Source organism: Pezoporus occidentalis, unplaced genomic scaffold, assembly GCF_034315485.1.
Source record: "Pezoporus occidentalis ecotype Australia unplaced genomic scaffold, CSIRO_AGI_Poc_V1 ctg65, whole genome shotgun sequence".
Lineage (NCBI taxonomy): Eukaryota > Metazoa > Chordata > Aves > Psittaciformes > Psittacidae > Pezoporus > Pezoporus occidentalis.
Window position 1 is genome coordinate 250,188 of NW_026915998.1, and position 25,484 is coordinate 275,671.

A 25,484-nucleotide genomic window follows, 5' to 3' on the forward strand; every position below is an offset into this window, starting at 1 on the left:
ATCAGCAAGGGAGTAGGTGGGATGTAGGTTTGCTTACCTGTATGGGGCAGGAGCCAACACAGTAGCAACCAGAAATGCTACTGCTGTACTGGGGTTGTAAAAGAGGCTTTGTGGTGGAGAGGAGTAAGAGGGGCTTCTACCTCACTGTATGTGCAGTGGCTTTGTTTGCCTCTTACTGCAGTGACCAGCCAGCCCTTTTCATCCTGCTCCACTGCCCTCTCTAATGCAGTGTTGTGTGTGGTACTCAGCTCCTGTCCTCACCTGCTCTTTGTGTGCTTGCAGGGTTTTGCACTGCTGGAGAAGGCAGCCAGTGGGAAGGCCTCAGCAGCACCTATCAGAATGTATCTAGCAGTTCCTGACTGGCTAAGAGCAGAATTCCTGCTCCCCCCTTTCCTCAAGTTATTTTCCCTCTCGCTGCCTCGTCATGATGAAGAGTTTCACATCCACTGCAGCTGCACCAGGACAAGTGCTGATGCGAATGAGATAAGGCAGTGCCACCTGCAGAGATAAGTGGGCTGATATTCCAAAGGTGCTGAGCCCCTCTGCCTGTTTTAACTCCATTAGGATTGCAGAGTGCTCCCTGTGCTGGAAGCTGGGCAGAGCTCCTTATGTCTGTCCAAGCTAATCATGGGAAACCTTTCCTGATTCTGTTTTCCTTTCATTTCTGCAACCAGGCTTGCAGCTTGGTGTGTGTGAGCTGCCACGAAGCAAGATACGGGAGGTGTTAAACACTAAATTTGGGTTCTTCGGAGGGTTTGAATTTAGTTTTGAGCAAAAGCCTATTTTTATGCTCTCACCCCCAAATTCTGCCTAGAAATAGCTTCTGCCTCATTCCCATTTGCTTTCCATGGGCTTTCAGGAGCACTTTGTAGACTCACTTTAATTGTGTGTCAGCTTTAATTTCCCTTTCCTGCCTACTCCCCAGTGGAATGCTGCAGCAGCATGTGTCCCTGCTGCGTGGTTGGGAAGATAACACTCTTTCACCTGGTAGTTTAACTTGTCCTCTGGTGGTCGGAGTCAAAATTGAACTTCTAGCAGATGCTGTGCTCATTAGAGCCAGAATCATGTCATTTTAGCCCTTAGTTCAGAAGCTGAGAGCTTGAGAAAGGTGAATAATGAAACCTTGTTGATCTCCATGCCTTACAAGTACAGCCCCAAATGTGGCCAGAGAGTTTGTGTTTTCTCTTTGAAAGCATCAGGAGTGTCTGTAGAGCACTTGAGTCAGTTCTGTAGCAGCTCTCACATGGAAATAGGTGATGGCAAAAGCTCTAGTCTAGACTCTTGTTTGCTGAATAATTCTCAGTGAGGGAAGCTGGCATGGATGCAACAGCTTAGTGAGTGAGGGGCTCACAGCACAAATGCCACTTTGCTTTTCTAGGTTATTTAACTGAGCTATAGGCACGACCTCAGGAGCAACTCCATGAGGGAACTCCAGCTGAAAGCAGTAACAGCTCCAGGTTGAGACCTTAAAGCCATGTCCTAGAAAAGGGGCATTGGGCAGCTCCAGTTGGAGCTGGAGCAGCAGGAACAACTCAGGAGGCACCAAGGTGGGGTTTTCAAAACAGACTACTGATTTTGGTGAAGTTTCTTTAAGTTATCAAGGTGTTACAGAGATAGTTCTGAACAGAAGGCGGTCACGGAGCGTATCGTCTCCCCAAGTCACTCCTTGCTGGGACTTGTACCACCAGTGGGCAATGATGGCTACAGCAGCTGTTCTGTGTTTCAAGGGGGATTGTTTAAAGCACAAGATCAGATGGGCCTGTGACTACAGCTGCACTTGAGGCGGTATCTACAGCAATAACGTATTTGCTGGCTCCAGAGCTCCTGATGGGTACGTGGCCTTGCAGGGAAGAGGATCTGCCCGCTGTGTGTTTAGCACCATCTCTCCTCAGCACTGTTTCCCTGTAGCAATGGCTTCACCTCGGTATACAGCTCCAATAAACAGCCTTTGCTCACGTGCATCTTTGTCTGCTGTGTCGCTGCGTAACACCTGCCTGCCCCTGCCCTTTGATCCAACCCTTTGTGTTGTTTTCCAGTGAAAAATTCCTCAGCTTCCCCAGTACCTGGACAAGAAACCTGGAGAGGGGCTTTCGGCAAGGACAGGCCAAGGGGAATGGCTTTAACCTGGCAGAGGGCAGACTGAGATGAGCTCTTAGGCAGAAGCTCTTCCCTGTGAGGGTGCTGAGGCGCTGGCACAGGGTGCCCAGAGAAGCTGTGGCTGCCCCATCCCTGGCAGTGCTCAAGGCCGGGTTGGACACAGGGGCTTGGAGCAAACTGCTCTAGTGGAAGGTGTCCCTAATGTCACCCCATGGCTCCATGACTGTACATAACGGGTGGGCGATGCTAGCGGCTGGACAGAGCCGTGTCCGAGCCCAGCCGAGCCGGCGGCACAGCGCTGTGTGAGCGCGGGCAGCCCCCTGCCTCCTGCGGGCTCCGACCAGGACCCGGGGCCGCGGCCCTGAGGCGGCGGCGGCGCAGGCGCAGATCCGCGCCCTCCCCTCACAGAGGGGGCGGGCCCCGAGTGCGCGCGCGGCGCGTCCCTCCCGCCGTTTGCGAGCGGGGCGCGCGGCGGCGCCGGAGAAAGGCGGAGCGGGAGCGGCGGGCACCGAGCACCGGCGGCAGGTACCGGGGGGGGGGGGGAGATGGGCACAGCGGGGCCGCAGCACTCGGACCGGACCGGACCGGCCGAGCCCCACGTTAGGGTCGCGCCCTCGCCCCTCACGGCCCCGCGCCTCCCGCAGGGCCCCGTCGCCGCCGCCTCTCGCCGCACCCGGTGCTGCCTGCGACCCTCTCCCCGCCCTTACCCTCCTCCTCCTCCTCTCGGTGCCTCCCTCGGAGAGGCCGTGCCCGCGCACCGGGAGCTGTCCACGCTGCGGGGCTCCCGGCCGGGACCCTCCTCCCGGAGCGGGGCCGGGGCCGGGGCCGTTACCTGCGGGCTGGGAGGGGGTGGTGTCCGTTGCCCCGCTCCCCGGCCTCATCCTGCCCTCTGTGGTGAGGGGATCCCGTTAACCCTCGTTAGAAACCCGGATGTCTTGATGGGAAACTCCGAATGATTGTCTCCGGCACAGCAAGGGCTTCAGATGGGGCCGCCTCTTCCCTTCCCTTCTCTTTCCCCCGCCTTTTGAGCCCTGTATACAATGAAATCAAGTTTTTCAGATGCACATTTTGCCCTCCTGCATCCCTGCTCCTTTATTTAGGCTTACTGGTCGTGGGAAAAAGCGGAATGGTTTTAATCTGTTTATTCCCTGTCTGTGAATGAAAAAGGAGGTTTTGCTGCTCCTCAGCCTTAGAGGGGAAGGGATTTGTTGGGTGACAGATCTCGTTGCTCCCCCCTTGGGCTGTGGTGTTTTGCTTTGACAGTAGGACGCTTAAACTCCCCACTGGTGCATCCTCAGCAAGTTCCTGAGCAGGAGCTTTGAGCTGCCTTTGGGAATCCTCCGTGTTCCTTTGGACATCATCCATGCTTCGTTACTCATGGAGAGAGCGGGTGATGCCACAAGGAGGTTTTCCAAGTGGACGTATGAGTAGGAATCTGATTTTCTGGGAGCCCCACGTTAAATTTCTCATTCCCAGGTCAAAACGACTTCAGGAATGCTCCTTAGAGGCGTCATTTTGAGAGTGGTGTTCAAAGCGCACTGCAGTCAGCTCTTCACAGGAGCTGTTTGTCTTCATTACTAATTCAAATGTAAGCCTGAAACTTTCATCTTTTCTGTACAGGACCTAAATAAAACCACCAACTGACAAGTTAAAAACCCAAAACAAAATGTGTTTTGTAGGAAACACACTCAGGTGCTGCAGTTACAAGTGATTGAAGTAACAGCGAGATGCTGAGGGGGTGTTGGTGTATTTTTAACCTTGCTGGCTTCGTGCCCTTTGTGTGACACTGAATTTTTGTGTTTTCCTCTCACCTGCTGGCAGTTAGGCCTTGAAAACAGGGGAAACTTTGAGGCAACAAATGGAGGGGGAAGAACATCTATAGCCACAGAAAACCAGGGTCCAAGTGAAATTGTGATGTCTGCATCACATCTTCTATTAAACTTCAGCGTGGTTGTTTCTGACTTTCCTCATCTGTCCGTCTGTTTGCTCTCCTTCTCTGAAATAGGATTTATATTTTTGAAGGGACTCCCTTTTACTCCTTCTGTGGAGCATTAATCTTGTATTAGGGGCTCTTCAGTGAAGAGTCAGTTCAGAAATGAATCCCATGTTGAAATGGAAAACTCATGTAAATCACTAGTGCAGGGGAAAACCAGTGTTTGCTTCTTATCTGTAAGTGGTGGAAAGCTGGTTGTTAAATGCATGTGAATTTTTGGGAAGCCTGGAAACTTGGGCAGTGTAAAGCTGCCAGAGTGATGGTGCTCTGCTGCTATTCACCCTGGTCGGCAGCCACAGGGTGAACAGTAGCATTTAACAAACAAAACCAAGTAGAAGGCTTTGGTTTATGAAACTTACTGCAATATGTCATCTATGGTGGGGTGTATTTATCTCTCTTTTTGTTCTGGTTTTTGCTATGTTGGCCTCAAAGAGCTTGCCTCTCCCTTTGCACTTGTAACTGGAAAAGATGCTAGTTAAGACACAAATAATGCTTATTTTCACCTCCCACTGTAACTGTGGTTCTTGTCATTAGTCTTTGCTGTGAGTTGATCCAGAAACCTTCTCCAGTCCCTTTTCTGCTTTTCCAGGGTAAACCTGGTAATGAACAAAGGATGTTTTTAGCATTTTCTTCGTGCTGTCCTTGCCTGACGTCAGCACCTGCTAATGATGTTTCCTGGCTTTGCTCAGGCAGTGCTTTTCTCACATATTTTGTTAGTAAACAGATGGAAACTGTGATTAAATCAGCTTCCTTTTATACAGCCACTTTGTAGCACAAGTCACACATCCTCACTGTTTCAAATGAGTATTCTGTGTTTGTTGAAAAGTTTCCTATTAATTTCAGTTGTTATCTTTCAATAGGTTTTGTTTAAATGTCCTTGTACCCAATGTAATTGTGTTTATAAAAATGAGATTTTGGGGGGTTTAATGCCAGTTGGCTTAAAAATACGGTGCATCTTCATGGAGCTTTTAGATGTTTCTCATGTCTTGCAGTGCCACTGTGTGTTTTGGATGATGGTGGTGCCTGGAAATGTGCCGGTCATACAGCAGGATCATGCTTTCGAGCCAGCCTTAGGACGAGACTCCATGGAGAACTCAGCCATGGGCCCTGCCACGGCACCGGCACCCCAGGAGGTGGGTGCGGAGCTGGCGGAGGTGCGGAAGCTGAGGGAGCTGGTGAGGAGGCTGGAGATAGAGAACCAGCACCCCAGGACCAAGAGCAGCAGGAGTGTGCTTGGGACAGTGCAGAGTGAGCTCCATACTGTTGTGGATAACCATGGCTCTGGTCTTAATGGGATGGAGATTAATAACAGCATCAATGCCATCACCGAGAAGCAGGAATTGCAAATCATGGCGGATCTGCGCAGCCAACTAAGCAAGATAAGGAAAGAGGCAGGAGATAACAACTGCTTCACAAAAGATATAGATGCCCAAATGCAGTATAGTAGCAGCAGTGCCACTGAGGAATTGTCTTCCAGCGTGTGTAAGGTGGAAGTGAAGGATGATGGTGACATGAGGTGTTCCTCACGTACAGCCACGAGTGATAGTACAGAGCTGATGGGAAACGTGGTCCTTGCTGGTATTGATTCCTCAGTTAAAACAAACGAACAAAATCCCAGTCAGAAATGCAGAGAATCAGAAAGTCTGTCCAATGACATGGATCTGGATGAAGTCAAAGTGTTAGAACTTGAAAACTGCAACGAAGAAGAAGACTGCTGGTAGGTATTTCAAACCCTCAGTGATATCTGGAACTCCTGCTGCAGTTGGGAGTTTGGTTTTAGGTGTGCAGTGATTTTTAAGGATATAAAGTGATTTCTATACAGTGCTTCGGTTGCTAGCAGCAGGAATGTGGTTCCTGTTATTGACTGGTCTTATTTTTAAGACCATTTTGCCAGAGCATTATTATTATTTCTTGAATCAGTTGAAGGCTTTGTCTTTCCCCCTTTCTTCCTGACACTGCTGTAGCAAGCACAGAAAACTTCCCTTCCCTTCCCTGCCGGTTTTTGTGTAACACATGCAGGTAAATGTATAATTTAGTTTTTAAACTTTAAATACGTTATTTAATAGTTATGTACAAATGAGAGTGTTGTAAAATGCAAAGTGAGACCTCAGGCTGCCTGGAATTTGTGGCTTTTGCTGGTATCTAAGACAACAAACAATTTTCATTTCCTGAATACCGTTTCTTCACAGTTAACCTGTTTCTTTTGTTTGGAGACATGAAGTGAAACAGATCAGTGATGTAATCCTCAGCCAAGCTCACTGTGTAGGCCTCTCTGCTTCACCAGCCTTGTTTAGAACTTCTTGTATAAATCAGCAGATTAATTTCCCTTTGCCCTTCCAAAGCTAGGTAAAGTTTGAGGCTAATTCCAACTCATGCAGTAGCTGCGACTTGAAATTTCAGCCGATGTAAGTGAAGGTAAACTTTTGTTAATGGAATGGAGCTCACTCGGCTCAAGTCTAAATTTGAGGTTATATTAAAAACATGATTGTTGGTTGTTTTTTTCTTTGCAAGCTTTCTTTTAAAACCTATATAATGGTTCTAACTCAATCACTGAAACTCCTTAGGATACCTAAACAGCATTTGGAGCAGATCTCTTTAAAAAGAATATATTTAACCAGTTAAATTTGGAAGACAGGCTTCATTACTTCTGTGTTAATGAAAGCAATCAGTTTTATGTTCATTTTCATGAGATTCTTCAAATTGCATTGATTGGGTGAAGGAACCAGAGGGAGTCTGAGATCACGTGGGCAATGGATGGTGTTGGTGCCATCAAGACTGATTCTGCTCCCAGCAGCTGTGTCTTCACCTTCCCTTGAGCTGGTGACTCATGAGGTTGTTCTTTGCCAGGTGATCTTCTCACTAGACCATGATCTTCCTGTTGTTGATACCTCTGTTTTCTTGTCAGATTTGTCTCATACAGGCAAACATATTAAAAAGAGGTTCCCCAAGGAGCTGTGGTATTACAGAGCACTTGTGCAAGTACTATTGTCATAAATCATCTTTGATCATGTTGCATTGCTTCTGTCTGTTCAGTTAACAGCCTGGTCCTCTTGGTCTGCTGACCTTATCTTTAATATCACCTACTAGAGGGGGTGATGCTTTATACCTTAAAGAATAAAGAATTTAGTTTGTAGTCTTTAAAATATGAAGGTGTTTAAAACAGGGGATTGGGAGTGAGAAGCTTTCAAAAAATGAGGCTTTGGTTCTTAGATGTTCGTGTCATTCTAGTTCTAAGAACAGGTCCAAACTTCAGGGTGATTTCTGTGGTGATATTGTTCTTATGCATCATAACTTCTCATCAGGTTTGAAGCCTCTGGTGCAGTCTGCCCTTGGGCTGATGTGATAACAGCAAAGCCCATGGCCCCAGGAGGGGAAGGCGGAAGCACAAAGGCATGCGGCAGGGGGCTTATTTTGCAGGTGCAGACAGAGGCTTAGTTTCTGCGCTACTTTGAAATTATTAGGTTTATTTAGATCAAACTTGCACATGATTCTGTGCAGCTTCCCTCAGCTTCAGCAGGGTTTGTGTTTATAACAACAACCCTGCAGTCACTGAACTCGGAAACGTGAGGTGCCGCATCCCACGCTGCAGCTGTAACTCTCTACCTCCTTGGTGCCTCTCCTTTGACTTGCTTGCTTAGGTCCCTTTCTCAAATAGCTGTTCACAATTGTAAATATCCCCTAGACCTGATCAAGTGGAAGTCAGTGTTTTGTGCTGCTGGGTGAGCACAGCTCAGCCACATTCAGACTGGAGTGCTGCTCACTGCTAATGGGTGAGCTCCTTTAAGCTACATCTCAGTGCAGGTCAGCTCCAGAGTAGTTTGCAGAAAGGCTGTTCCCTGCACAGAAGGGATCAAACCAGCCGTGTTTGCAGGAGCCTGACCTTGTTTGTCTTCCTCGGTGATTGCCACTTGTAGGTGCTCCCCCAAAGAATTAAGTTGTGGTTTTCTCTGCTTTTAGTTTATTGTTTAGTGGTGAGGCACAGGCAAGGCTGCTCAGAGAAGCTGTGGCTGCCCCATCCCTGGCAGTGTTCAAGGCCAGGTTGGACACAGGGGCTTGGAGCAAGCTGCTCTAATGGAAGGTGTCCCTGCCCATGGCAGGGGTTGGAACTGGATAAGCTTTGAGGTCCCTTCAACCCAAACCACTCTATGAAAAGCAATTCACAAGGTCTTAGTTTCTCAGGCTGGTCACCTGATGAAAACCTTCCAGAGGTATTTTTAACTTGATATAGTCAACTGCTTGCTTAGTGAAAGGCTCGAGGTGTTGGCTCCTGCTCTTTTCCTTAGGGTGAGGTGTGAGCAGGGATATGCTTGGTCCCACTGCCAGAGCAGAGCGGGAAATCTTTTTCACACGCAGCTCAGCAGCCTTGTGCCATGTTCGTATAATGCAGCTCGTGAGTTGTCCCACAAGGTGCCTTTTGATCATCTTACAGACTATTGGCTGTGTCATGAGCTTAAGCTAATGTGTGTTTAGAGCTTCTGGGATTTAGTGCCTAGATTTGGGGATTTTGTTGAGCAGGATTAGTCACTAGATAGGCAGGAAAAGCAGCGCCTTTTCAGGGCTTTGCAGTATCATTTTATTCCTCTTTTCCCAGTTTCTGGGTAAGAAAGTCTCAGACCTCTACTTGGGCTAATACTGGAATGTCTTCGTGTGGAGTATTTTCCTCCTTTTTCCCTTAGCTTCTATCATTACAAGACCTGCCCAATGTTGTTTCACTGTTGTTCCACAACACTCTATTGTTGAGCTGTTCTGTTCAACAATAGTGTTTAGATTTGAGACTAGAACAACATAAAGCACAGAAAAAAATGTTAAAATCAACTTTCTCAAGTCTGATGTGTGAAGGAAAGGAAAATGGATGCATTACCTGTTTGAAATACACCTTTACAGAAGAATTTAGCTGCCTTCTGAGCACTTTCTGGAAGTATATCCTGTAAACCTAAATCGTTCTAAATATATTTAGCTACCTCCAATCTCTTTCTTCTTGCTCTGATGCATGTAGCTCACGTTTAGTGCTGTGGTAGCAACTTGTGCTAAGTGCTGTGGAAGGCATGTAATAAACCATCATGTCTTAAAAACTGCAGTTCAATTTACTCAGTTTAATGCCTTAATGCACGAGTTATAGAGCTTTCTGCAGCCTGAAGTCTCCTCTTAAGACCTATAGATTTACTAGTGCAAATATCTTATCTGATTAGGATCTTAACGTCTCAGGCAGTACAGGCTTGCACACTTACAACTCATCTGATGTGTCCTGAATTGTGAAGATGCTTTTTCTTCAATGCAGTGTGCAGGTTGGAAAGTTGTCATCATTGGTGCACAACTGGAACTACCTGGCACTTACCAGAGCTGCATTTCATAGCATTCTTGATATGGGAAAGTGAAACACTACTAAGCAGAAAGTAAAGATGTTTTATCTAAGGGTTTCCTCACAGAATCTGAAGAAAACCTCATTTATATTTAATCAGTTCCACAGCAAACCCCAGTACATCACATTTAGGATATATGCCCCTGATGTTTACTTTCTGAATTTTGTGCTAGGCTTTGTAACTACTCAGATAGGTTCTAAATTGTCATTTGCAATTTGAGCACAGAAAACATTCAAAGCATAACCTTTTGGCATTTAAACAGCGCACGCTTCACACCCCAGCTGCTGAGTTGAGGGAGCAAACTGCAGGGTAAAGCTTACTGAGGAATCAGGTATTTGTTAAAGCCAAAGGACTTTGGCTGACTGGTTAACTGACGGTTGTGTGCATGCTTCATGGCACGCCTGAGCATATTTGTACCAGAAACACTGCATACATGATGCCAGGGTACCTGAGAAGTTGGTACATTGAAGCCTTACCCAGAGCTTCTTGAAAAGGAAATTTACTAAGGCAGATGCTGTGGGATCAAAACCAGAATTCGCCTCTTGTTCAGTTAAGCTGTCAGTGCTCTGAGTTGAGCTTTCTTCCTTGAGTTTGGTGAAATCTCTTCCCTGTGAGGGTGGTGAGACACAGACACAGGGAACCCAGAGAAGCTGTGGCTGCCCCATCCCTGACAGTGTTCAAGGCCAGGTTGGATGGGGCTTGGAGCAAGGTGCTCTAGTGGAAGGTGTCCCTGCCCGTGGCAGGGGGTTGGAACTGGGTGAGCTTTAAGGTTCTTTCCAATCCAAACCAGTCTGTGATTGATCTTATGATTGTATGAAATTTAAGTGAGACCATCTCTTACCAATAGACTTGTCAGCTGGGAAATGAGAGTCCTCTGCCAGACTACAGTGGACTCCAACACCCTGTTCCATGTGGAAACAGTTCTGGCAATCAAACAAGTGTTACCATACGTCTGATTACATAGAAGCATGATTAGCGGTGTGGAAGGAGCTGGGTAGAGCTACTGCTTCCTGAAGTAGAGCAGGATTTCCTCCCTTAACCTAAAATACGTGAAGAACAACGTGATCTGCCCTAAGGAGGCCATTGGCCTCTTTTTTGTTTGATGGTTTTATTGTTGCTTTTTTTGTCTCAACTGTAAAGTAAATCCAGAGAGAGAGCAATTGGCTCTCTCTGATTTATTGGATCTGAGTGGCTGCAATGCTCATTTACCCATGCAGGAGCACAGCAAGACGTGCTTGTAGGGATAGTGCAGCTGCAGGAATAATAGTGTTCGTGTTTCTCAGCATTTATTTTGTCAATAGCAAATTAGCTTTTGGATTTTGGTATTTGCCTGTAAAGCTTGGTATGAAAAAGCTTCTTCGGGAGAGCAAAAGATGGGTCTGGCCAGGGGCAGGGATATTATTAGGATCTATGAACCCATGAGTAGCGTGTCAAGAGACAATGGGGAATAATGACCTTCCATCTGTACCCACCCCTCAAGAGCCAGACAAGAGGAATATAAGTGTAAAGAACAGGTGACATTTTCAGGGCAGGTGAATGGATGGAGGTGGTTCTTCACCCTGGACGCTGGGGCATGGCAGGACTTGCTGCAGTAGGGTGCTGTGGGTGCTAGAAGCAGGTAGGAAGTAAAAAATGGGCTTAGATGTAGATACTTCACTAAAAAATGTGATTTTGATAAGTGCTCCATCTGACACTCCCAGATTGCCAGGCTGAGGGAGTCCAGGACAGCGTTCTGCATCAGTATGGCTTTGGGATTGATTGTTTCTGTGCTTATCCTTACCTGGAGTCAGGACAGAAGGCAGGGTGATAGCTGAGATGGACATTTTGATGCCAGTATTTTAAATATCCCAGTTGTCTCTTTTACCTTGGCCAAACATGGATAGGCACCTGAGACCCCCATAGTATGTTTCTGTGCCTTTTAAACATGAGAGGTTTTAGAAAGTAATGGGATAATTATCTGTTGATTTGTATTGGTTTTGTTGTGGAAAGCTATGTTTTATGAATTGAATACAAGGTGCCTGAGTGAGAATGAGTAACTGGAGCAGAAAGACTTGATGTGTCTCACTGCAGGAGTGTCAAAAGTTATTGCTCAAGAGTGTAGGAGGCCAGTGAACCACATGCAGACTTTCCTTGAGGTCTTAAAACCATCCTCATCATCGTTTCATGCTCAGATACTAGAACTTACCTTCACACTGCCAGGTATGGGGCAGCCACAGCTTCTCTGGGCACCCTGTGCCAGCGCCTCAGCACCCTCACAGGGAAGAACTGCCTAATGTCTAATCTAAATCTTCCTCCCCTGTTTTTCATGTGGGTAACTTCTCTATTAACTCCTGTTAAATGCACTTTAGTAAATGCTGTTTCGTTGGCGGTATGCTTTGAGTTAATGGGCATTTTTTGCTGTCTCCTTTCCATCTTTGCAAAGGCTCTACGTATCCCCGAGGAAATCTGTGGATCAGAAAACAGCCTCACCTTTAAAATGGTGCCGGCAGGTGCTGGATAACCCCAGCCCCGAGACAGAGGTGGCCTGTCGGACTCTGCTGAGCAGACTTGATCAAGGTATGTAAGCTGGGACATTGCTGCCTCAAGTGTCTCTCATATCCACTTGTGTACTTGACATCCGTGAGAAGTGGTGAAGCAGAGGAGAACTGAAGGGTGCAGTTGCAGGGTGGAGAGTGTCTGCAGACACAGCACTTCACATACTGGCTCAGATTTGTGCATGTTTGTGCAGCCCTGTGTGGTGGTGTGTAGAAACCTCCCTGCTTTTGGTTACGCTGGTCATGCCTCGGCTATGAAGGTAGGAGATCAGTCTGTAAACAGCAACAAAATTGCACTGATGGCAAGGAACAGACCAAACAAGTGGAACTGTGGTCTTTCACCTCTATGTATTTGTTAAGAAGCAAATAGAGGCATTTCAATTTAACAGCCAGATTGACCACCTTGTTTTCTGCTTTTGATTATGTTCAGAGCCAAAACTCTAAAACATATTTTAGTGTTTGCTGGTTCTTGATATTATTTTTCAGTATTTAAACATCTTCAGTGTACAAATACGTAGAGGGAGTAATATGCTTCAGGGGAATGGGGGAGAGACTCACACAAAACTCTTATTGCAGCTTCTTCTCTATATCAAAAGTTCTGGTGGTAAGTGTTTCTAATAGTGATGATTCTTACAGTATCGTACCATTAGTAGCATTACCTGGTAATGTAGTTGTCTGCTGCTCAAAGCTTACAATCATAAAACATTAAAATCCCTAAGCTGAAGAAATGGAGTCACGTGGAAACCTAGTTTTAATTCCAGTTTTATCTTCCCCAACAAGCAGTTTGTGGTTGCTTTTAGCTGCATTACTTCACCACGGAAGGAAAATCCCGTAATCAATCTGCCTGAAATGAAATGCTACGGAGCCTTCTGTTCAGTAGTATTCTGGGGTTGTAGGTTTGTGCGTTTTCAGAGCACCAGATGATCAATACCACATTAGCCTTTCACTGATGTAAGAGCTTTTAGAATAGCTGCAGATGTTACTTCATTCCAAAACTGAGAAAGTTCTGTTTCTGCATACCTGTAGTATATCACCTGGAATCCATGTGCTGGATATCCTAACCACGTCTTTTCCAATGTACTCTGGGTTAGAATGGGAAATGGGCTGAATTGCTGGTAACCAAACCACTGAGGGGTTTGCAGTGAATAAGTAATCCTGCTCTATACTGTACAGCTTTCTGTAGCATACAGCTTTCCTCTGTAGGCAGCTGGCATTTACCCTGCAGCTGGAGGAGTGACCAGTTTTAGTATGTTCCTCTAAGAGCTCCTCACGGAAAATCATCACAGAGCAGGAGCTGTTGCACCTTCATCTGTCTGGTTTGACTCGCCAACATCTAAACACAAAAGTAGGGTTAGTGTTTGAAACAGTGCAGTTTCCAACAGAATTAATGGTGTGAAGTTCAGGGATGTTCTTAACTGCTGAAATCCAGTCCCCAGCTTGGTGCAGAAGTTGCTGTCTGCCTTGTTTGAACTGGCTTTGTCTTCTGTGTGAATGCAAGAATCCTGACTTCAGTTTGGGCAGTAATTTGACTTCAGGGATTTGAAGTCTGAGAGGATGCTGTTTTGTTGGGAGGGGTTTGGGTGGCTTTTCTCATTGTTTGGGTTATGATTTGTTGTTGGGTTTAAGTTTACATTCTTCCAGTGTTTTGGCAGTGCTTGTGGTCAGGCTTATTTTGAGTTTAGCCTTGAAATTCCTCATTTGAGATAACTGAATGTTGTTTGAGACCAAACTTCATTTACTTTCATAAACCATCTGCTCTGAAAAACTCGAATGAAGGTTCATTCCATTAACTCTTTGCTTTCTGCCTGAAATATATCAGCTTTTATTGTACGGCATCGCTCCAAACTCAAATAGTCTGACCTTATACTTGGCAGGGGGGAATAAACAACAAAACTTATTTATATAGTGAATCTTCATTGTTTTCTTAGCTACTGTTCTCTCAGTGGTAATGGCTTATGGGCAGTCCAGCAGCCCCTTGAATATATACAAGTTACAGATGAAGTCATTCCTTAGGTGCTCATTTCCCACTTCACAAGTGTGGATGCACTAATTCTGCTACCTGGCTTACTTTTGACTGTTTCACTAACTCATATATGAGTCTTTGTGCTGAATGAGGATTTCAGAATGGCTGTTTTACCATACTGATCTGCTCTCAGTTCAGTCCCAAGGCACAGCTTTGCAGTGTAACGCTGGTTTGAATCCATCAGGATAAAGTCAAAATAACAGATGTGTAAAGATATGCAGGTCAGTGGAGTTCTTGAGAGGGAAGATGGGTGTAGAAATGACAGATACCCATGAAAACAGCCATGTCTGAAGACCAGCCCTTTCAAAGCGTGTGGCTTGTTAAAGCCCAGTTTGTCAGCAGTTATTCCTGGAATTCTTCAGAAGTGACAGAACAAGTTAAAGGGGAGAGCAAGCAAGAGGCAGGCACCGCTTTGCTTCCTACAGTGGTAACCGACACTGTCAAAATGTCTCATTTGAAGTACATCTGTTCCAGTATTGAATCTTGTTTGATCTGTTGCCTTGCTTTATCTTATGCTCTTTGGTTTTCAAAATAACTTGATAACCTTGATGGCTTTTTTTGTATTTTTCCTTCTAGCCAGTAGATGGAAAAACCTGTATTGCAGTCCGCTGGCATCACCAAGCACCCATAATCTGAATACAGAGCCAGGCTCCTGTAGCAATGCACTAAACTCTCCCGGGCATCTCAAATCGACTAACAAAGCACTACTAACCTGTGGCAGCTCAGGTATGGCATGTCAATAGAGCAGTGCAAACCTCCAGTGTTTAAAATGCAAGGAGTTTTACTAACTGACACAGGGAAAAGTTACTAAGAGATGCAAGTTCACTCATGGCGATTTTCTCTTTTTATTTTGCTTGCTGACTGACCCAGGTCTCGTCTGTTTCATTAGAGAAAACCTCCTTGCATTCTAAATGTTTTGTATTTATTTCATGGTTTCTGTTTTTATAAATTTATATATTTATAAATTGTACTAATTTTAAGTGACTTCAGGTAGAAAACAGCTGGTGGGGCAAAGAAAATACTGCTCTTGAATAATGGTATCCTCTGTAGGTGTTAACTTTATGAAATTCCTTGGATTCAGTTTGCTGGCTTGAGAGTTTCTTTTGTAAATCCTGATTAGTGTAGGCAACAGAAAGGAGCCTTGTGCTTTAAGGTAAAAGGTGTAACCTCCAGGAGAAGCTTTTAGATAGGACAAGTGGGCAGGTGAACACAATATAACAGAAGTTTTGTCAGATATTATTGCGTTTGGAGTAAGATTTCCTACCTTAGAGGCCATTTCCACACAATTCCTGTTGGAAACCCATATTTGTAGGAATGATAATGAAGCTTCTGAGCCTCAAGTCTGCCTTTGCATATAAAGCTGCTGCCTAAGGAGTCCATGTGGGCTCTTCCAGGAGCCTCGTTTATCCTGGATGCAGGTTGTGCTCAGCTTCCGAGCACAAAGACTTTGCCCTTTGGCTTTATGATCAAAGGAATCTTCCTTGATTTCTTTCTTTGTTTATTTTCCTGGAAATTGCTATGTCCTAATTTGCATGTTTAAAAACATAAAGCATATTTAACGGTCCTGGCTTGAAGCTTGCTATTGGATGAGCCTCTATTTTAAGGATTAAAAAAGGGTTGATATGGATGTTTCCACAGGTGCAGGTATGCTCTTGAGAGCTGCTGGGTTTCTGCTGTAAATAGAAGTGAACACTGATCTCTGTTTGCAAACAAAGGCTGCATGTAGGGCTGCCAGCTTTGCAAGCTGGATTCTGCAGGGAAAAGTTTCTAAATCAATCTCGTTTTTAACATGAGGTTGGTTGGCGATCTAGATTCTACCCACCTTTTCACACAGAAACAGTAACTGATGTGTAAAACCAAAGTGTCTGTGGAACTTCTAAGGCTTCTTCATTCACCCTGCAAATCAAAGGCTGTCATGGGTGCCACATGAAAAGGCAGGTATAGAACAGGCTTTATCTAAATGGGATTATACATGAGAGTTCACTTTGCGTGTGTGGTGGCTTGTCCCTTGAGGAAGTGCTAACATGAGTTTAAAGTTCACCAGCAATTTGAGTGACTCAAATCTAATGTTATTTCTGAGAAGATTGGAGCTTCCCTACCCTGAAAACTCTTTAACAGTAACTGCCCTGAAAAACTAAACAAAGAGCCTGTGACAAAATCCAGATGTGAAGGTTCTGTAATGAAAATCACAGTCACCCCATCTTGCAGTGTTGAGCCCACAGCGCTTTTTACTCATGAAAGAATGTGAATGTTTTCCTTCTTCTTTCCTTGACCATTTTAAAACACACCTGCAGTTCAGAATGCAACAACCAAACTAACCACGTACAACTGAGTGGGAACTTCTTAAACAGCTGCATTCAGGATACAGCTGCATTAAAAATACAGCTTTTAGTATGGGAAAACTGCTTATTCCTTATCCTGCATCCCGCAGGTGCAGTCCCTACGCTCATGTTGCCTCCAATGTCTTTTCCTGACGACAGAAGGAAAAACAGGATTGTGTTGTACAGTTATAATACTGGAGGGTCTTGATTTGGAGTATGTATTTGTGCGGCACACATGTGCACAGACACAGTCCTTACACTACAGTCACACTTCTCTCGTGTTGCATCTTGAAGCTGGCTTTTGCAGATGAGGAGTTGGAGGCTTACTGGTACAAAGCAGTTTTCTCAATTTATTATTTATTTTACACATGGACTTTAAATGTGTCTTTTCCATGTCATCGGTTACTGCTCTTCAAAACTGGTTGAAGAAATAATATTGGGAAACTGCTGCTTTTTCCTGCCTGCCTGGAGTTGACCATTGTTCAAAGGGCTGCTCAGAAATGGCTTTTAGATGTTTTGCTGAGAGCAGGCAAAATGTTGTATTGCTGGCACCCTTGTTGAGAATTACTCCATCAATGTGCTGCCGTGAAGACCCCTCAGAACACAGCAGGCCAAGCCTGAAGCTGAAGCGGAAGTCTGTGGTGAATGACATCCCATGGATGCTCTGGGAGGCTGACTTCCACTCTGGATGTGTCTGCTGGTGTGCCTCAGCCTGCTTGTTGCTTTTTATTTAAGAGATGATATCAAATCCCTGCTTGAGCAGGATTTGTATCTCTTAAGCCTACTTTAGCTGAAAGTGATGTTAAGTGCTCTCAGGCTCTTGCATATCTACCTGCTTCATGCAATCTGCTGTCAGAGTGGGGGGTCTAAATCTATACACTACTAATTGCAAACTTGTCTTGGAATTAATTTAAGATAATGATGTATTTTCTCCTAAAATAGCTCTGTGAGTTACGTGGTCTGATGTGTCTGTGTCCAGGGGTTAGTTACACTGGGAGCATGTGGCATAGATGAGCGTATTTGCCATGTAGAGGTTTCACATTCACTGATCCTTCTGCTCTCCCAGAAATTTCTCTGGTCATTTTTTGTGTTTCCCTAGGGGGTGTTTTTCTGTTGTGTGAGGTTTGGGTTGGTTTGGTTGGGTTTTTTTTTTTAATACAAGTATGTATCTAGATCAATAGTTGCCCTTTTCTCAAAATAGGGAGAAATAATACTGATACTCTAATGGTTCTAAGCTCAAAATTACCTTCTCCACAGCTTGTTCCCTGCACAGGTACAACTCTGCCTCCTGAAAACTGCAGGTCAAAACACTGAGTGTTGTGTTCTCAGTTATTTCTAACTACTTAATTATTTCTAGCAACCATTCCTCAACTTCACAACTGCACTGGCTTTATTATCAGAATACCTGCTCTGCTGCTTGTTCTTGGTTTGTATGTGGATGTCTGAATGCTTTTTGTGCTCCTCTTCCCTCCTGAAGGTTATCTGAGCATGCACTCTGCACTGAGCTCTCAGTCATCTGTGGACAGCGAGCTGAGTACATCTGATGACTCCATCTCTATGGGATATAAACTGCAGGACTTGACTGATGTCCAGGTCATGGCACGCCTTCAGGAAGAAAGTGGGTGATGGCCATCTTCTTTGAGTGGTAGTTTTAGCACTGTAGAGATAACGTAGATGGATTCCAACTGGAGTTCTCTTCCCCTTTCCCTAACAACAAAAGAATAACTGAAAAGATCATTTCACACGTCTGTGATTTGCAGGGGCTTCCTTTAATATTGTACAGGCCCGAACTGCCACTGAAACTTAGCAATTGTAGAACATTCTCAAGATCACACCTCTTAAAGCAGAGGATAGTGTTGAAAGTATTATCCCACACCCCACTGTTAAATACATAAGCACTCTTTAATACTCAGAACTCCTTCATCCCATGTTGTCTCTGAAGTATAGGTGTCGTTTCATGAGAGACTGTTTCATTGTCATGGCAGTTCGAACAGCAGCAGCTCACAGTTCCCACCTGGTTGCAGCCCCCTCACTTGAGCAAACACAAGCAGGACATTCCCTGTGGATTGCTTTGGGAACTGATCCAGCTGAAATAATAACCCAGCAGTTTTTCTCCTTGTAAACGTGTGTTTTTCTGAGCAGTGGCTGCAGCCTGGAGCCCTGTTAGCAGCTGTCTGCAGGGCTGGGTTTTACAAGTTGTTTATGGCACAGAAGATGCATGTACTATTTCACCGCTCTACTGAGTAAACCCAGGAGTTCAGGAGTGCTAAACCTGAAGAGATGGAGTTACAGTTTAAGTTTTGCTCTGGTAAACCATTCAGAAGCAACTCGGTGGATTTAACTTAACAATGAAACAAGTTCATGTCCCAGTGGGGGGATTTTGGGGCCTGGATCCAATTCCCATTAAATCATTGGTAAACTTTGCATTGACTTCAGTGGGATTTGGATGAGTTCCTAATTGAAGGTGGAACAAAGTGGTTGGATCTGTTTTTCTGTGCAAATGAATCCTTAATTTGATTTACAGGAAATGGAGAATGAAGTTCTCTGGTTTGGAGAACATTCACTGACTTTAGAAATGTGCATTTATCCTTTTAAAACCACTATGATCTAAGAACCGGGCAAAAGACACAAGATCTGCAATCACTTTTTTGCAGCTCAGGAGAAGTTGTATTAAAGTGAATAAAGCAAATAACAGCCTTTTCCTTTCTAAACTTGAATATTTTCTTATGCTTTGTGATAAAAATCCTGTCACATTACAAAGGTTCCAGTGCAATATGAAAAGTGCTTCATCCTCGGAAAGATGGAAGCTTTTCATGTTGCATTGTGAAGGGAGAGGAGTGGGCAACACTTCCTTTATTTAATCCCTGCACTAGGAAGAGGCTTTTTCAGAGCTTTAAGTGGTGCCTTTCTCAAAAGCCCTTTCTGTCAGCTTGCTGAATTAGTTCTTGGTAGGAAATTGCTGGTATTTTGTTAGGCAAGAAGATGAACTAAAGGTGCAAGTGGGGGGGACCTGTAAATACACATGTGCACTGGAGGTGTCTGTAAGAATCGGCTGTGTTTTCCCTTGGACACAGGAGTTCAGATCTTTGTTTCAACCAGTTGAAATGTCGGTGGGTGAGTAATTAATTGAACTAAAACATTCATACTGTGAATTGAACTCCTCCATCTAGTTAACCTCACGATGCTCGTGTGGCAGTATCTAGTCCACAGTCACAGCTGCTTGTGTCTGTGACATAGGGAGTAATTCAGGTCAATTTGAATATTAGCTCTATTAACAGTGCAGATCTGGGTGACACTGTTCCACTTTAGGTGTTCCATAAGCTGTGAGTGTCTCCAGCGAAGCAAGTTCTTAACTTGACTCTCCCCCCAAGGTGAAATCACTAATAAAGGGTTGCTTCTGAATTGTGTTGCATCTGGGTAAGAGATTCCTATTTAAAACCTGCCTCTGATCCAGGTTGCCTCTGTCTCCAGGCCTCCGTCAGGATTGTGCCTCCAGCTCTGCATCTGTGTCCCGGCGCAGCTCCAGCGCCTCCCTTCACTCCCTGCGCAGAGGGACCTACAGCGACCAGGAGTTCGACACGTACAGCCTGGAGGATGAGGATGACTACGACTGCTCCCTGTCGTACCGCAGCGCGCACAGATACTCACCCTCTCCGCTCAGTTCACCCCGATGTCAGTCCCCTTCCTCCAGTGCAGATTACAGCAGGTCATCCACATCCCGGATCCGTCCCCCAAGGAGATCTGTGCAAAGTCCCATGCAGGACCGGCTCAAGTATGCCAACAGTGAGGGTAAGCTGGGGCTGAGCTTTGATGTGAGCCAGTGCAAGTAATTTTGACATACACGTTTCAAAAGAGCTGTTATTTAATGGAAACAAAGAATGAAGCAGGTCAAGGGAGGGTACTCTGCTCTTGTGAGACCACACTTGGAGTACTGTGTCCAGCTCTGGGGCAACAACACAAGAGGGACGTGGAGCTGTTGGAATGGTTCCAGAGGAGGCCACGGAGATGCTGCAAGGGCTGGAGCAGCTCTGCTCTGCAGGCAGGCTGAGAGAGCTGGGCTGGGTCAGCCTGGAGAAGAGAAGGCTCCTGAAGGGGAGACCTTAGAGCAGCTCCAAGTGCCTAAAGGGGCTACAGGAAACCCAGAGAGGGGCTTTGGACAAGGGCCTGTAAGGACAGGACAAGGGGAATGGCTTTAACCTGCCAGAGGGGAGACTGAGATGAGCTCTTAGGCAGAAGCTCTTCCCTGTGAGGGTGCTGAGGCGCTGGCACAGGGTGCCCAGAGAAGCTGTGGCTGCCCCATCCCTGGCAGTGTTCAAGGCCAGGTTGGACACAGGGGCTTGGAGCACCCTGCTCTAGTGGAAGGTGTCCCTGCCCGTGGCAGGGGGTTGGAATTGGATGAGCTTTAAGGTTCCTTCCAACACAAACCAGTCCGGGATTCTAGGATTAGTTATACACTAATGGTTAAAGGTTGGACCAGATGATCCTCGGGTTCCAATCCAGTGTTCTGTGATACTTGTCTGTTTTTAAGCATGTATGTTTTTCAAGAGAGGGCCTAACCCTTTACACATCCCCATTGCTACCAGAAGCAGCAACGGAGAATTTGCTCTTGGTTTCAGAGGAGATGAGGCACAGCATGCCCAACCTGGCCAGGACCAGCCTCCGCTCCTTGGAGTCTGTAAGGAGCAGTCGGAGCTTGGAGTCAGATCTGCAGGTGCCAAGCAGCCGAATTCCCAGAACCCAGCAGCGGTCAGCAGGTCGGTGTGAGGTGTTCTCTGTGCACCCCTGCAGCTGATTCCCCTCTGTCTGTCTAACTAACCCTAAGGACACCCTAAGAGGCCTGGTATCCTGAATTGTTCTTAAACTACCTTTGCCAACTGGGTTGTTCTTCCTTTTGTTGCTCTCTTCCTAGGTCTGGCTCCCAGTAAGCTCAGGTATTCCTCCAGTGCTGGGCAGTCTCCCTTGACAGTGCGACAGCCGATGAAGGCAGGGTCATGCACAAACTCTCTCCTCACACCCAGGCAGCCAGTGAAAGCCTGCAGTTACACAGGCCCTGTCAGTGGAGTTCGAAAGCCACAGGCATCTTCACAGCTCCACGCAGGCTCTTCCAGCAGCACTTGCACTACCAGAAGCAGCAACATGGTCACTGTGGCAAAAAACTCCCCCATCAAAGCCCGCACGTCTGTTGGGGGGATCTCGGTGCCCAAGAACAAGCCAACACCGCCATCCAGGAGGTAAGCATGAGGCTCCAAACCTCACAGACTTTAACATCTGCCTTTTGGTTCACACGTTAAACCACTTGGTTAAAAAGTTATGTTCATCTCCAATCTTAAAAGCATGACGTGGGTATGGAGTTGGGTCACAACTACTGACTAACTGTAGATGTGGGGTTGTGGCTGGAGAGCCTTTGAAGAAAGAGCAGTACTTAGCTGGGAGATGGACATTACAGGGTTGCAGTCCCCTTCTGTGGATGTCTTTGGGAACTGCCTGGCTGGGACTCAGCAGCTTCTGGGCGAGATGCCCCTTTTTACCACATCAGCAGTGACCAAACCACTCAGTATTTCAGTGTTCCATCTGCTTTAAAAAGTGTGTTATTAAAACCAAGCTGATTATCCCAGAAAGTGAAAAGCCCCAGGGTCAAACTTCTTTCTGTAAGAAATGAACATTATGGCACATACTTACTCAGTGGGAAGGGGAAAAACTTCCAAAAGACCAATAACTCTTTGCTGTTCATATAATAATCTTCCCAGATGACCTACTTTGGTGCTTCTTAATTTTGTTACTGGTAGAATAAGGTTACTGTGGTTTTTTGTCTTCTTTAGTCTTTGGTTAGGACTCCAGGTGAGTTTCTAAAGGGTTTGGAAAGTAGGACAAATTACCAAGGCTTGTCTGTAGAATGATTCTATATCCCTGCAGTAACTTTCTACAACAGGGGAAAGCAGAGCATAGAAAAGGGCTTCAGTAACTTACAATTCTTGTTCTTGTTTCATGAGTCTGAACTGATTTAGGGACCACATCTTAATCCAGAAAGGTGCGAGAGCGGGTTGGACTTTGCTTTTTGTGACATTTTATTTCTGGCTTTTACAGTTAGCTTCCTAAATACTTACACTGTGGATACCTGAAGCTTGTAGATAGTCTTAAAGAAGCAGGTGTTTAGTTAGAACCTATTAAATCCCTTTAAAGAATAAGGCCTCTAAGACATGTTAACGCATACCTGCATGCCTGCTTTGTGCACTGGAGCAAGCATGCTCATCCCATCATCCTGAGGCATCTGCTGTGCTTCACTGTGTGATAAATTGCCAAAAGCTGGGTTTTTACAGCTCTTTTTGGCACAGCTGTACCATGAACTTTTATGATTGAGGAAAATGAAGGTGATGTGGTATCAGGCTAATACACAGTAAGTGCTTGTTGATTTTTAATGTCCCATTGTAGCCTTCAATTGAAATGTATCTATTTAAAACCTCCCATCTGAATATTAATTTAAAATCAGTGTCTTTGCAGTAATACATTGACAAAACCTGGGTATTTTTCAGGTGTTCAGTTGTATTTGCAGGGAAAATACTTCTCCTGGACTCAGTCACAGGAAAAACCCTATAACAGTGTTAACAGCAGAGCAGGATAAATGTCACTTGATGTCCCTGCACTGCCTGGAACTGGTGCTGCTGCATCTGTTCCTCTGGCACATGTGAGGCTGCAGCAGGTTGCTGAAGGCCGCCAGATGTTAGCATCAGTAGATGTGAAGCCTCAAACAAGCATTCCCTGTGCTCAGCAGGTTTCTGGGATCTTCCTCCTTCTTGCAGCTGTTTGTTAGTGCCCTTTTCCCATTTGTCTCTCAACCCAGGTTTCTACAGTCAGCACAGACCACAGAGGACGATTCCTGGAAGGATGGGTGCTACTGACAACCCAACACCCCTGTGAAGCAGACCCCAGCTGGCTGGGCATGCAATGGAACTCCAGAGACCCATCACATTGCAGACTGATGTATATAGCTCCCCTCCTCTTGACACAGACTGTCCTCACCCTGTCACCTGCCGAGAGCCCGACCTCACAGCAGCAGAACAGACAACTCCTTTGCTGTGTTCCCACTGCTGTAAACGTTAACTGCAACACAAGTCTTCACAGGAAGACTGCAAATAGCCTTATCTCCTTCAAACCTCCACTGCAGCCCTTGGGAAGGTTTGTCACAGCAGCACTCTGGGACCTGCTCTGGAGGGTGCTGGCTTCAGCAGGCTGCTGGGGTCCGGGGCGCAGCTTGGAGCTGTCGCTGTGTTGTTCCACAGCATCAGCAGCAGCTCGGGGAGACTAGAACTAGGTATAGAGATGTTAGAAGTGACTTTCCAAACTCAGCCTCGTGTTCTCGACTCTGTCTGAAACTCACGTTTTTTGGTTCGATTTTTTGGTTTTTACTTCTGTATAGAATGTGTTCCTGCTCCTTTTTATTGTTTGTTCTAGAAGACAAAGCAGGGTTTTATAACTGTAGTAACACTTCAAGCTGTTGTGGTCAACGTGCGTCACCGTTCACAAGTGAAGGAGCAGTACACAATATTTGTGTGGGTTTGTGAACAGGCAGTTGCAGGGACAGAGGCTGCTCTTTAAAACCTGCTGTTCAGCAGCATCTGAACTCAGATGAAAAGTTGACTACCAGTTAAAAGTGAACTTCTTAACAATAACCCTCCCTGCCTGATCTGAATGGAAGTGTTTCCTCTTCCACCCAGCTCCCACCTGCCCTGGGTTTTGTAGCAGTTTTCTACTGTCTCTTTGGTTATGAAGGATTCTGTTCCAGTGTCTTCTTCCTCAGCAAGTGCTGGATGCTCTGAATGCAGTCTTAGTACAGGAAACATGCACTGATAGCAATGTTCTCCCTGCCATCAATGTGATTTTGATAGTGTAGTTTAATAAAACGTTATGGTGCTGAAATAGATCTGTTTTATTCAAACTGAGCCTGACTGTGGGCTGGTTTTGTGCTAGGAATGAGCAGCAGCTCCCAGCCTGCAGGAGTTGGCTTCTGCACTCCACCTCTAACTCTCTGCAGGGGTAAACAGGGCTCAGAGGAAGCCTCACATGCTGCAAGTGCTGATATTTACCTTTAATCTCCTTGGATTTCATCAGGATGAGGTGGGGGTAGCAAAGGAAAACTCCATTCACAGCCCTGGCTTCATGGGTTTCCTAGAAGAACATCCACAAGTGGCCCAAGCACAACAAAGTACGGGAAACACCGCTGGCAAAGAGGAAGCTTTACAGCAGCTCATTCTCAGAGCACAAACCCCTCTTTGCCACATGTGAGTGTCACAGACAACTGTACACCAATAGGTTTCTCCGTACCCCTGCTAAAGCTCTGCAGGTTTACAGCACTGCCCTGTTCAGGCTTCTCCTTTATGGAGAAGGTTCTTTTCCAGAACCCGGCCAGGTGGTAAAGCTGGAACCTCGGTCATAGGGAACTTACTTATTTACCTCCCCCCTGTACAGAACAAAGAGCAGCAGAGCTCAGGGGGTTGATCTTTCTGTTGAGTTCTCTTCTGTCTTACCTTTGGGCTACAGCCCCCATAAAGAGCAAACCAGCATTTCCCTGCAGGCTCCTGAGTTGAAACAGCTCCCGCTACTTAATGGCTACTGAACATCTATTTAATGCTAGATAAAGACCAAAATCTCCTTGGAAGAGTGCAGTGTTTAACTAATCTAAGGTTGTCTCCCAGCTGAAGTGCATCAGGCTGTGACACAGCTGCTCTGAAGAACCAAGGAACTGATGTCTACTGTCAGCAATACTGACCCTGTTACATATTTCTAGGCAGACCAGAGGCTTAAGAGGAGCAGCAAAGAGGTGAGCAGGGCCTCATTCTGCTTGGATTCACAGCCATTTAAAAGTCCCATATTCCCAGCTCCTGGAGAGCTGTCCCACTTCAGGTATTTATATTGTGTCCTCCTCCCCTCCACCCCATCCCAGCCTCAGCCTGGGGCACTCACACGTGCCCCAGGTTCACAACGTGGCTTCTTTCCACCACCAGACATCAGCCCCTGTCAGGTCAGAACGGGCTCAGGCACCTGCATCAACACAAGTCAGAATCCCCCTGGCACAGGGAGGTTTTCACAGCCACACTTCCAAGTGTGACCTCCCCAGGCAGCCCCACAGGTGATGCCCCCCCCCCGTTACTCAGTGGTTAC

General features: G+C 45.9%; 2 protein-coding genes and 1 long non-coding RNA gene across 4 annotated transcripts in view; 2 read left to right on the plus strand and 1 right to left on the minus strand.

The window, feature by feature from the left end:
* Positions 1-1,961, plus strand: part of ZNF185 (zinc finger protein 185 with LIM domain) — a 33,520-nt gene extending 31,559 nt beyond the window's left edge. The window contains exon 32 of the mRNA XM_062640419.1: positions 283-1,961. The gene's annotated coding sequence lies outside the window, so the exon portion shown is untranslated. The remainder of the gene's footprint in view (positions 1-282) is intronic.
* A 955-nt stretch (positions 1,962-2,916) lies between these two features.
* On the plus strand, positions 2,917-24,265 carry LOC134175054 (SLAIN motif-containing protein-like). Of its 2 annotated transcripts, XM_062640491.1 has the most exons (9): positions 2,918-3,685; positions 5,083-5,807; positions 11,873-12,006; positions 14,584-14,733; positions 17,806-17,946; positions 19,800-20,117; positions 20,945-21,082; positions 21,238-21,559; positions 23,167-24,265. In XM_062640491.1, the coding sequence occupies exons 2-9, from the start codon at positions 5,101-5,103 to the stop codon at positions 23,222-23,224; spliced, it is 1,968 nt and encodes a 655-aa protein (XP_062496475.1). In that variant the 5' UTR covers positions 2,918-3,685; positions 5,083-5,100; the 3' UTR covers positions 23,225-24,265. The 2 variants fall into 2 exon arrangements, with proteins under 2 accessions (XP_062496476.1, XP_062496475.1); XM_062640492.1 differs by lacking the exon at positions 14,584-14,733 and having other exon boundaries at positions 2,917-3,685.
* LOC134175055 (uncharacterized) lies at positions 24,238-25,167 on the minus strand. Its single transcript, XR_009968880.1, has 2 exons — positions 24,926-25,167; positions 24,238-24,891 (listed from the first exon to the last, which is right to left on the minus strand). It is a non-coding gene; the product is annotated as an uncharacterized LOC134175055 (long non-coding RNA).
* Between the last annotated feature and the right edge of the window lie 317 nt (positions 25,168-25,484).

Excerpts from the sequence above, each read along its gene's own strand:
- LOC134175054 (XM_062640491.1), top strand. The coding sequence starts at position 5,101 with ATGATGGTGGTGCCTGGAAATGTGCCGGTCATACAGCAGGATCATGCT. Across the intron at positions 5,808-11,872 it reads AACGAAGAAGAAGACTGCTG|GCTCTACGTATCCCCGAGGA; the intron begins GTAGGTATTTCA and ends ATCTTTGCAAAG. Across the intron at positions 14,734-17,805 it reads ACTAACCTGTGGCAGCTCAG|GTTATCTGAGCATGCACTCT; the intron begins GTATGGCATGTC and ends TCCCTCCTGAAG.